We start from the raw sequence: 12597 nt of genomic DNA on the forward strand, positions 1-12597 counted from the left end.
TAACGTCTGCCAAATATGTGTATGCGACCAATAAAATGTTATATGATTTGATTCATTTGCAAACATTGGTTCCAATAATTTGTCATTGTTTCCTAGACATGTACATTAAATAACACTATTTTGTAGATTTAACTACTGGTATGTAATTTTGATCTTTGTATAGAAACCTTTTTATCTGTCTAAATAATGAGTCCTTAACCATACCATTTTTTCATTATTTCTTGACAGGCAAACAGTTTAGAGCAATAGTATTGACAGCCGTTCAAACCCGTGACAGCATTCACCCTTCTGACTCACATTGTGTGGAGTTTTTCAACGATGCTCGCGTGCTGAACACGGCCATGACTAGGGCTCAATCCCAGGTTGTTGTGGTTGGAGATGCTGCTGCTCTCTGCTACTTTGGAAAGTGCTCAAGAATCTGGAGGAACTACATTGAACAGTGTATAACAAAGGGAAGTGCTGAACCGAAACACCTTACACAAGACATAATTGATAGTGATATCAAGGAAATGTCAAGATTCCAACGGTCAGAAGACCTGGATGAGACCAGCGCTCAGTCAGTTATGTTCGGCACAGGGAACAACGTGGATGCGATTCTCCAACAGCTGCAAGAGGAGCAAAACATGGCAATCTACAATTCATCTGATGGAGACAAATCGGAATCTAAAAATGTAGACCAAAAAAGACCATACGATAGTACCAAAGATGAAAGAGTTGAGTTGTTGCGGTTGTTGAGAGAGCAGCCAAATGTGTACAAGCAAGGTGAATTGGTCATGGAGAAATATAACGCAGGTTATATCATACCATTTGACAACCCAACTAAGCACATTATCATCAAAGGTAGAGCTAATCTCGGCAAGTCCTTCGCTGGTGACGAAGTGGTGGTAGAAGAATTTCATCGTGAGGGCCATTCACAGGGAAAGGTGATAGGCACCATCAAGCCAGCTGCATCCTCTCGTGTGTTTGTTTGTACCCTCGAAGATGAAGATTACCATAAACGCAAAACGTCTGAATATCAACATCTCAGAAAGATAATGGTACCCCTCAATAAGAACACTACCAAAATTTGCACCTTGGTCAATAAGAAGAGTCGCAATTTTATTACAATATGGAAGCACGATGACGGAGAATGGGAGATTGTCAGACGTCAACACCTTGATGAAGACATCAAACGCAATCATGTCTTTGTGGTGGAGGTCTTTGACTGGAAAACGAAAAAAGAAAGCAATGAAATCTATCCCTTTCCGTTAGGGAACGTGATAGATATTGTTCCCATAGGATTATCTTTGGAACGGGGCTTAAAGATTTTGGACGCAGAATTTCAAGTCGAACCATCGCCTCCCAGACATGTTTTAGATGAAGTGTGTTCCTGGGAAGACACCCACATTGGTAACAGAGAGGACCTCCGAATGTTGACTACTTTCACTGTTGACCCAAAGAAGTCCCAAGACTTGGATGATGCAATTAGTGTCATTGACAAGGACAGCTACTATGAGGTTGGAGTCCACATAGCAGATGTGGCAAGTTTCGTGAAGATTGGTGATTCGTTGGATGATTATGCACAAAAACAGGGTGCTACATATTACAGTCCTGAAGAACCAGTTTACATGTTCCCAAAACCATTTAGCCTCAACCACTTGAGTCTCCTGCCTGGTCAAGATCGTATGGTGATTTCATTAGTGGTACAAGTAGACAAGGCAACAGACAAAATCATTGACAAGAACTTCAATCTTTCTCAGATCAATTCTGATAGAAAGTTCTCTTATGAAGAGGCGGAGGACATCATCAGTAAGCAGTCAAGAGAAGAGGCCAAGTTTGATACTGTAGAAGACTGTGTTGCTGTGGCATATCGTTTTGCCAAAGTCCAAAGGAAGGCCAGGCTGGGCAAGGATTGGAACTATAAACGACTGGATGATCACCAGATGCCAGGGAAGAGGAGATCCCATCAGATGATTGAGGAGCTTAGTGTACTGTTCAACAATTCTGTGTCTGAATTTTTGAGCAACGCAAAAGAAACCATGCACTGCACTCCTCTCCGATGTCAAGCAAGACCTGACCCTAACATGGTCAAAGACTTGAAAGCGCAGTGCAAAGACATCATATCACTGTCCTCACACCTAAGGCACAACCTTGACCACGACCATGACCAAGAGGTCTTGGAGAGCAAAAGCTTCCCAGTGCTAACATCAGTGTGGAATGAGATCCTATCAGCTGCTGGGAACGGGGAAGTTGACACTGACAGAATGATTGATCTGATAGCTACAGATGACATCTATCCCCAGCTCCTTCCAGTGATATATAAGTTTAGGAAGTGTCTTGGCAAAGCGTATGTCATCCGTTCCAATTCATCCCCTAAGGCAACTGTTGGGCACTATTCCTTGCATCTGAAGTCCTATACACAAGCATCCTCGCCCATACGTCGCTACATGGATGTTATCCTGCAAAGGCTTTTGCATTCAATTCTAAGCGGCACTCCAGTCCAATATTCGCCACAAGACATTGACATTCTGGGTCAGAAGAATGAAGAAAGATACAAGAAGGCCAATGAGTATGAAAAGAGGGCTGAGATGATTTCCTTTGCCATAGACGTGAAGAAACAAAATGTTTTGAAGATAGCATTTGTTGTTGGTGTTGAGGTAGGAGACAGTTTCAAGCTGTCATTTCCATTTGACAGTCACTCATTTCCAGACAGTTTGCCTGTTATGTACAGAGATTTGCAACTGGAGGATCAACCACTGTACGACTCAAACGAGAATCACATGACTCTAACATGGAGAAGACGAGTGTACTCAGTTGACACTGCCAAAACTCACCAAGAGCTAAAAAGGGTGCAAAATTCTTCTGCATGCACCGAGCTTTCACAAAAGACTTGGCGAGACATTGTTGATGCAATTGACCAGGAAAAATGGAAGATAGCAAGATCTCTCATACTAAGCGCCACAACAAAGCAAATGGAACATTTGAAGAGTGTGCCAAAACATACCACAATGGATTTGCTTGACACTGGGAATGACTCTCATAGAACTGCACATGGACAAGATGAAAAAATTGAAATGGAGCACTATGTTGATCTTACTCTCCAGTTGAAGCCAGGAGACACACTTCCGGTCCAAATTACATCTGAAAGAAAGCGAGGTTATTGGACACCCACTCTTCAGTTGGTGTGCATCAAACCAACATTTGAGGTGTGTGTAGACCATGCCCACAGCCCTATCACATGCTTCTCCAAATGTGCAGACCGTCCATCCAAGAGTGAATATAGAAACGCTGAAGAGTATGTGAGGATCTGGAAACCACTTTGTGAGATGGAGTCTGCAGCCAATGCTGTGGATGAAAGTGACATCATAATCATTGAGGACCTGGAGCTGAACTTGCAAGGTAGCAAACGAGAAGGAAGTTTTGACCTTCCTCTCGAATACATTAAAGAATGGGCCATTGAATGCAACCTTAACAAGTGCTTACTGTGTATCCGAAAAAGAGGGTTGAAACTGGCCTCAACCCCTGACCAATCAGATGAAGTAGTTGACCCTCAAAACTACACATGGGTGGCCCATGGTGTGACAACCAAGTTCGACGAACCAAAGAAGAACTCTCCAAATCAAGCCAGAAAAGTGCACTTCTACATCAACCATTTGCCAATGGATACCATTCCAGAGTGTGTCTCCCAGAGAAAGACAACATATACAGTTGAGATAATCCCAAAGCTTCTACCAGACGTGTAAGTATTACATTAATTAGTAAGAGAAAGAAGAGAGAGCCATGAATTTATCAATTGTCATTTCAAATGTAAAGACATTTCAGTAACACTTTATATTACAGTTCCGGTACTTATTTAAAACTAAGTCAACAAAATGTTGCTTAAAATGTAATTACCATTTAAACATGTAATGTTTTAGAAAATACCTGGTAATTTCTGCACCATAAAATACATTGTTACCAACGTTGCATTCTGTTTAAAATAAGGTCCTAATGTAAAAGTACTATCCCATATTTGTATTGGATGGGCATAATGTTCCTATATTAATTCAGTATATTATAATTAATGGTGTTTAACATTTTCTACTATCTAGACGTAAAGAAATGGCTGTGAACAATGTTGTGCATGCAAATGAGCTTGTGCAGAAAATAGCCCTAGGACATCCTATTCCAAAAGGAGGTAAGTGCTGGACAATAACATAAATAGACAAAAATGTCTCAAGTAATCCCATTTTACATCTGAGGTTTACAGTTCACAATGTCATTGTTAAACTATATGTTTGAAAGTATTGTTTTGTTGTCTTTTTGGGGATTGTAGCTTCGCAATCTGTTGTACCACGACACCTACTCATGAGAGAAAAGGCACCAGAAGGTCTCCCAGAGCTGAATAAGAGTCAATATGATGCAGTGGAGAAAGCTCTGAATAACAACTTCACACTCATACAAGGACCACCTGGTAAATGATTAAATTGTACTACCAGAGTACATGAAGCTGTTATATGGCTCTTTGCTATGTTTACTGGAATAAAAACCTGTTTCATAGGGACTGGAAAGACCGTTGTAGGAGTGTACATTGTGTACTGGTACCATGTGCTAAACTCCCACAACCCCAGGATATTTGAAGATCCCAAGGACAAGGACAAGAAAGAAGTTATTCTCTACTGTGGTCCTTCCAACAAGTCTGTCGATGTGGTTGCTGGCAAGTTTCTTAATGCATAAATTTAAATTGTCATTACAAAATAATGTATAATACATTCACAGCCTAGACATGAGTAAAGATCTGTAGGGAACATTCTATCATTCTATGAATTGTGAACATTCTGTAGAGTACCTGTTGAGGTTTGGAGACAAGCTGAAGCCCCTCCGGTTGTACAGCCGACAAATGGAGATGCTGGAGTACCCATACCCAGGCAGTATCCTTCAGCTGTCTCCCAGGTCACTTCGCCAAGAGCGGTCCAAGCCAAATCTCAGGTATAAAACACATCAAATCACTCTGCAGTTGTGCACGGTAAAAAGTCATTCAGCTTTTTAGTTGTTTCGGGTCATTTTCCAATATCGACTCAACTGAAAAAAAATTGAAATTGTTTACATGTTTTTTATTAAAACAAATTAAATGTTTTTTTGGCCACTTTTTCAGGGAAACCATCTCACCTGTCTTTGATAACCTGGTCGTAGTGCTGGCTTCATCATTTGTCTGACCGGTGTCAACATGTTTTTTGTCAAATGTTTCCTGCAATTGTTAATGAATTTGGATCTCACACTATGTACCATTTTCAGAGCTATTACCTTGCATCATCGCATACGGGAAGAACAAAATCCGCATTCCCGGGAAATACAAGAGTTTGACCGCAGAATAAACCTAGCAAGAGAGGAGGGAGAGGAGCTGACAGACGAAGAAGTTGAGGAGTGAGTAAAGATGTATCACAGTATTCCCTTGTAATATACAGTACACTCTTATTGAATTTTCTGTGAAACCTACATCTGATAGAATTGGTAATATGTATTATGTAGGTCAAATGTATTCTCTTGTAATGTACAGTACATTCTTATAACCTACATCTGATAGAATTGGTAATATGTACTACAGTATTCCCTTGTAATATACAGTACATTCTAATTTCTTTGAAACCTGATAGAATTAGTCTAATAAATTAGTCAGTGCATTCGGAAAGTATTCAGACCCCATTACTTTTTCCACATTTTGTTACGTTACAGCCTTATTCTGAAAAAGAATGTTAATTGTTTTTTCCCCTCATCAATCTACACACAATAAATACCCCATAATGAAAAAGTGAAAACGGTTTATTTTTTATTTTTAGCAACTGTAACTATTATTTTTTTTTTTAAATGAAATACCTTGTTTACATAACTATTCAGACCTTTTGTTATGAGACTTGAAATTGAGCTCGGGTGCATCCTGTTTCCATTGATCATCCTTGAGATGTTTCTACAACTTGATTGGAGTCCACCTGTAGTAAATTAAATTGATTGGACATGATTTGGTAAGGCACACAGCAGTCTAAATAAGGTTCCACAGTTGACAGTGCATGTCAGAGCAAAAACAAAACGATGAGGTCGAAGGAACTGTCCGTAGAGCTCCGAGACAGGATTGTGTCGAGGCACAGATCTGGGGAAGGGTACCAAAACATTTCTGCAGCATTGGAGGTCCCCAAGAACAAAGTGGCCTCCATTCTTAAACGGAAGAAGTTTGGAATCACCAAGTCTCTCCCTATAGCTGGCCGCCCTGCCAAACTGAGGAATCGGGGGAGAAGGGCCTTGGTCAGGGAGGTGAACAAGAACCCGATGGTCACTCTGACAGAGCTCCAGAGTTCCTCTGTCAGGATGGGAGAACCTTCCATAAGGACAACCATCTCTGCAGAACTCCACTAATCAGGCCTTTATGATAGAGTGGCAAGGCGGAAGCCACTCTTCAGTAAAAGGCCCGCTTGTAGTTTGCTGAAAGGCACCTAAAGGAATCACAGACCATGACCATGTGGTCTGATGAAACCCAGAATGAACTCTTTGGCCTGAATGCCCAGCGTCACATCTGGAGGAAACCAGGCACCATAACTACAATAAAGCACGGTGGTGGAACATTCTGCTGCGGGGATGTGTTTCAGTGACGGACTGGGAGACTAGTCAAGATCGAGGGAAAGATGAACGGAGCAAAGTACAAAGAGATCCTTGATGAAAACCTTCCCCAGAGAGCTCAGCACCTCAGACTGGGGTAAAGGTTCACCTTCCAACATTTAATTTTTTATTTCACCTTTATTTAACAAGGTAGGCTGGTTGAGAACAAGTTCTCATTTGCAACTGGCCAAGATAAAGCATAGCAGTGTGAACAGACAACAACACAGAGTTACACATGGAGTAAACAATTAACAAGTCAATAACATAGTAGGGGGGGGAAAACAACATGACAATGACCCTAAGCACACAGCCAAGACAACGCAGGAGTGGTTGCGGGACAAGTCTCTGAATGTCCTTGAGTGGCCTAGCCAGAGCCCGGACATGAACCCAATCTAACATCTCTGGAGAGACCTGAAAATAGCTATGCAGCAACGCTCCCCATCCAACCTGACAGAGCTTGAGAGGATCTGCAGAGAAGAATGGGAGAAACTCCACAGATACAGGTGTGCCAAGCTTGTAGCATCATACCCAAGAATGCTCTAGGCCAAAGGTGCTTCAACTAAGTAATGAGTAAAGGGTCTGAATTCTTATGTAAACGTGATATCAGTTTTTTATAAATTAGCAAACATTTCTAAAAACTGTTTTTGCTTCGTCATTATGGGGTGTTGTGTGTAGATTGATGAGGGGAAAAAAACAATTGAATACATTTTAGAATAATGCTGTAACGTAACAAAATGTGAAAAAAAGTCAAGAAGTCTGAATACTTTACGAATTCACTGTATATACATTGTTTTTTTGTTTTTCTTTTTAGCTACAAAAAGCTTCTGAATAAAGCTCGTGTGTATGAGCTGCAGAGACACGATGTCATTCTGTGCACCTGCACAGCAGCCTCCACCCCTAACCTGATTAAAACAGTCAGTGCACGCCAGATCCTTATTGATGAATGTGCTATGGCAACGGAACCTCAGGCCCTCATCCCATTGGTCAGCAACAAACCAGAAAAGGTAAGTTAATATAAGGTAATATAATTCAGCAATATGGCCGTATAGCACAAACCTCAGAGGTACCTTGTTGCTATTATAAACTGGTTACCAACGTAATTAGAACAGTACAAATCTATGCTTTGTCTTACCCGAGGTATACAGCTTTCAGCCAATCAGCATTCATGTCTCGAACCACCCAGTTTATGAGAGACAATATACACTACATGACCAAAAGTATGTGGACACCTGCTTGTCAAACATCTCATTCCAAAATCATGGGCATTAATAAGTTGGTCCACCCTTTGCTGCTATAAAAGCCTCCAGTCTGGAACTGAGGGGCCTAGCCCAAACCATGAACAACAACCCCAGACCATTATTCCTCCTCCACCAAACTTTACAGCTGGCACTATGCATTGGGGCAGATAGTTCTCCAGGCATCCGCCAAACCCAAATTCATCCATCGGACTGCCAAATGGTGAAGTGTGATTCATCACTCCAGAGAACGTGTTTCCACTGCTCCAGAGTCCAATGGCGGCGAGCTTTACACCACTCCAGCCAATGGTTGGCATTGCGCAACACCCACAATAACATCTGCTAAATATGTGTATGTGACCCATAGAATTTGATTTGATCTTAGGCTTGTGTTCGGCTGCTCGGCCATGTAAACATATTTCACAAAGCTCCCGACTAACAGTTATTGTGCTGACATTGCTTCCCGAGGCAGTTTGGAACTCGATAGTGAATGTTGCAACTAAGGGCCGACGACATTTACTCACTTCAGCACTCGATGGTAAGTGCTCTTATTGTGAAGTGGAACCGTCTAGAAGCAACAACGGCTCAGATGCGAAGTGGTAGGCCACAAGCTCACAGAACGGGACGTTCCGTTCTGTGAGCTTGTGGCCTACCACTTCGCATCTGAGCCGTTGTTGCTTCTAGACGGTTCCACTTCACAATAAGAGCACTTACAGTTGACCGGGGCAGCTCTAGCATGGTATACATTTTATGAACTGACTTGTTGGAAAGGTGGCATCCTGTGACGTTGCCACGTTGAAAGTCACTTAGCTCTTCAGTAAGGCTTTTCTACTGCCAATGTTTGTCTATGGAGATTGCATGGCGATGTGCTCAATTTTATACACCGGTAAGCAACAGGTGCGGCTGAAATAGCCTAATCCACTCATTTGAAGGGATGTCCACATACTCTTGTGTATATATAGTGTACCAACGGTATGACACAAAACTACTTGTTTACTGTTCTAATATCATTGGTAACCTGTTTATAATAGCAATAAGACACCTCTTTTTTTTTATATGGCCAATTGCTTAAATATATACCATAAATATTTAGTTACCTTTTCTTATAGAATGGTGTGTACATGTTTAAAATAAAGGTAAAACATGTATAGGCCTATGTTTGTGATGCTGCTTGTTCATTATGTAGTAGAATGACTTTGTCTTCCATCGGTGTTCAACCCAGCAGCAACTGTTTAGGCCTGGGCCATACAATGTTCATCCCAGTGGGGCTCCTCAGTAAGATTTTCATTTGTGTAAAAATGTTCGGTAAAAAAAATCAATTTTTTTGGCATGTTGTCTAACCCTTGATTTTGGACATGGAAACAGTGCATTGTTATAGAATCACACTGCTAACCTTATGCCTAACCTTAAATAAAGACCAAAAAGCACATTTTGACTGTGGCTATAGATTCTAGTGTAAACCCAACTGGAGGGTTGCTGGCATCAATTTCTCAGGTGCTACCTACTCCCTATGTTCCCTTGAGCAAGGAATTTAACCCCCTTATCTGCTCACTGGGCACTGCACTGCAGCTGCTCTCTGCTCCAGCTTCTCAAACCTAATGTGTGTGTGTGTGTGTGTGTGTAAACTGAGTGGACAAAACATTAAGAATACCTGCTCTTTCCATGACAAAGACTGACCAGGTGAGTCCAGGTGAAAGCCATGATCCCTTATTGATGTCACCTGTTAAATCCACTTAGATGTAGATGAAGTGGAGGAGACAGGTTAAAGAAGGATTTTTAAGCCTCGAGACAATTGAGACATGGATTGTGTATGTGTGCCATTCAGAGGGTGACTGGGCAAGACTAAATATTTAAGTGCCTTTGAACGGGTATGGTAGTAGGTGCCAGTCGCAACGGTTTGAGGCAAGAACTGTGAGCTGTGGTTTTTTTTGTTCAAGCTTAACAGTTTTTTGTGTGTATCAAGAATGGTTCATCACCTAAAGGACATCTAGCCAATTTGACACAACTGTGGGAAGCACTGGAGTAAACATGGGCCAGCATCTCTGTGGAACGCTTTTGATACCTTGTAGAGTCCATGCCCTGACAAATTGAGGCTGTTCTAAGGGCAAAGGTGGGGTGCAACTCAATATTAGGAAGGTGTTCTTAATATTTTGTACTCTCAGTGTATATGTATATCAGATTGGTTGGAAAAAGGCAGAAGACAAAATTCCATCTCATATGGACTAATAAAGTAGATCTTATTTTAAACTAAGCTTTAACAGCAACCCTGTTTTATCAACTGCATGCCAAGGCCAATGTAAGTCATCGTTTTTGCAAGTCACGAGGATTGATGGCGACATAACCTCTTTCCACTTCCAAGATTGTGTTGCTTGGTGACCACAAACAACTACGTCCCATCATCAAGAATGAACTTGTGAGGAAGTTGGGGATGTCAAAGTCTATGTTTGAGCGCTACTTTGAACGCCGGTCCCAGACAGTGATGCTGGATACCCAGTACAGAATGGTAATATCGTCTTCATATTTATATTTATTAATGACATTCTTTTACTTTTAGATTTGTGTATTGTGGTGAATTGTTAGATACTACTGCACTCTTGGAGCTAGGAACACAAGCATTTCGCTACACCCGCAATAACATCTGCTAAATTTGTGTATGTGACCAATGAAATGTGATTTGATTTAAGAGGGGGGTCATATTTAGTCTTTCATGAATTCATTCAAAATGGTACTCTTAATTCACATCATAAAATCTCAAGATTGTTGATGAAGGGTAAAATGCTACGGTGCCTTTGACTATACAGATACGGATAGAGATGGATTGATATCCAATGAGAAAATACAAATCCTTCTATATTTTTGTAGCATGAAGATATATGCAAGTTCCCATCAGAGGAGTATTATGAAGGCAAACTGAAGACTGACGTGGATCGCCCAAATAGTGTCCTTCAGGTTGACGGCAAGCAGACGCACATTGTTTTCGGCAACGTCAGTGGAGAAGAGGTCAGCCTGGTTGTGAGCACAGAAAAAGGAAATGAAAACTCCAAAGCGAATATGGAGGAGAGAGACATAGTGGTAAGGAACCTCTTGGTTTTCTCAACTCCAACACTCAAATCTTGCCATGCCACTGGTACACCGAGATTCCAAAATGAAGTTTTTGTTTATTACAGGTTCGGCTCGCCAAGCAGCTGGTGACAGAATCCAAAGTAAAACAACAGAGTATTGCGATCCTATCTCCCTACAATGCCCAGGTGGCCGAAATTAAGAAAGAACTGAGAAAAATGAAACTGGACGAAATCACGGTCACCACCATCACAAAAAGTCAAGGTGATTGTTTTAATCTTTCTTACTTTACCTTCAGTTCCATCTTGATTGTGATTCTATGGTTGTCCCCCGCTGTCCTTTTGAACTTTGAACTGGTTAGGTTAGCCCTGGGTATAACCAACGCTGCTTCGTCTCCCATGCAGGAAGTGAATGGCGCTATGTCATCCTGTCCACTGTGCGCTCCTTACCCAGCAAGGAGATCGAGACAGAGCCGGACTGGGCCTGGCTGTCCAAACATGTGGGCTTTGTTCGTGACCCCAACCAGATAAACGTGGGCATTACCAGGGCCAAAGAGGGACTGTGCATTATCGGTGAGAGAGATGTTTCCTCAAGGGATAAATGTTAAAGATCACTGGAACGAGTATGATCTAAACCAATGTTTCCCAACCCTGGTCCTCCAGTACCCCCAACAGAACACCTTTTCATTGTAGCCCTGGACAAACACATCTCATTCAACTCATTGAGGGCTTGATGATTAGTTGACAAGTTGAATCAGGTGTGCTTATAATAAAGATGAGTACTATTGGGGGTACTGGAGGACCAGGGTTGGGAAACACTGACATTACAGTGTCATTGTACTCATTTATTTTCTTCTCTTCTCAAAGGTAACCAGGAGTTGTTGAGCCGCAGTGGCGCTTGGAGACAACTCCTCAAACATTATACGGCAAGGAACTTTGTCACAGAAGCTAAAAAGATCTCTGTGCGCAAAGTAGCAAAATAGCCTGTAAGCACTGTCTACATTGAGCGACGTGGTCTCGGCACCAGTTCGGTGCACAATGAACAGTAAAAATCACTTTTTCAGGATACATTTATGATGTTGCTTCAGTTTCAATGTTGAGTCAAATGAGTTAAATACTGCACTCACTGTCATTTTTAATGTGACCTTTCAATGTCATTCAATGGTCTCCTTTTTTAATGACTACCTATGCTCTTAATGTCTGGTTTTGGTGTTTAAACTGTGAGATGTTATTCTGCAATTATTTACATTGATGTTCAAATTATATTTTTTGAGAAATGTTTTATATTTTTGTTGAATCAAATACTGTGATCTTTAAAATCAACTGTACTCGATAGTGTACATTTTTAAATCAACTGTACATTCGTATGGCTGTATTCTCTTTTACTATTTGTATTTTACAATTTAATTTCAACTGTGTTCTTCTACACTGTTTTTTACTGCAGACCTTTTTGGTCAAATTTTTCAAGGTATCACATTCCATTTATAAATTATCGTATTTTCCCAAATGAAGCTTAAATCTGGGACTATAAAATAGGTTTCATAGTAAAAGAACTATGCATTAGTTAATCCTAGTCTGACTGCTGTAGGTGTATTCCAGTGTGTAGACTAGATATAGATTATATTAGATGTAGTATGGTAAAGATTGGATTCTTTTTGATCTAAATCATTTAATAAAGTAATAGCTGATCATAAAAA

The 12597-nt window shown here is 41.0% G+C and overlaps 1 protein-coding gene across 3 annotated transcripts in view; it reads left to right on the forward strand.

Annotated features, from left to right (window-relative positions):
• LOC109891412 (helicase with zinc finger domain 2) overlaps positions 1 to 12597 on the forward strand; it is a 41149-nt gene extending 28552 nt beyond the window's left edge. The window contains exons 9-21 of one of the 3 annotated variants that reach the window (XR_004210106.1): positions 229 to 3718; positions 4071 to 4156; positions 4295 to 4432; positions 4520 to 4675; positions 4803 to 4947; positions 5254 to 5382; positions 7418 to 7610; positions 9064 to 9116; positions 10201 to 10344; positions 10704 to 10913; positions 11009 to 11165; positions 11306 to 11473; positions 11768 to 12597. Coding sequence is in view for 1 of the 3 variants with exons in the window: in XM_020483919.2 (XP_020339508.1) it covers positions 229 to 3718; positions 4071 to 4156; positions 4295 to 4432; positions 4520 to 4675; positions 4803 to 4947; positions 5254 to 5382; positions 7418 to 7610; positions 10201 to 10344; positions 10704 to 10913; positions 11009 to 11165; positions 11306 to 11473; positions 11768 to 11883 (5132 nt within the window). In the remaining 2 variants the exon portion in view is untranslated. The remainder of the gene's footprint in view (positions 1 to 228; positions 3719 to 4070; positions 4157 to 4294; positions 4433 to 4519; positions 4676 to 4802; positions 4948 to 5253; positions 5383 to 7417; positions 7611 to 9063; positions 9117 to 10200; positions 10345 to 10703; positions 10914 to 11008; positions 11166 to 11305; positions 11474 to 11767) is intronic. The other 2 variants (XR_004210107.1, XM_020483919.2) reach the window with 2 other exon arrangements.

Source organism: Oncorhynchus kisutch, linkage group LG5, assembly GCF_002021735.2.
Source record: "Oncorhynchus kisutch isolate 150728-3 linkage group LG5, Okis_V2, whole genome shotgun sequence".
Taxonomy (NCBI): domain Eukaryota; kingdom Metazoa; phylum Chordata; class Actinopteri; order Salmoniformes; family Salmonidae; genus Oncorhynchus; species Oncorhynchus kisutch.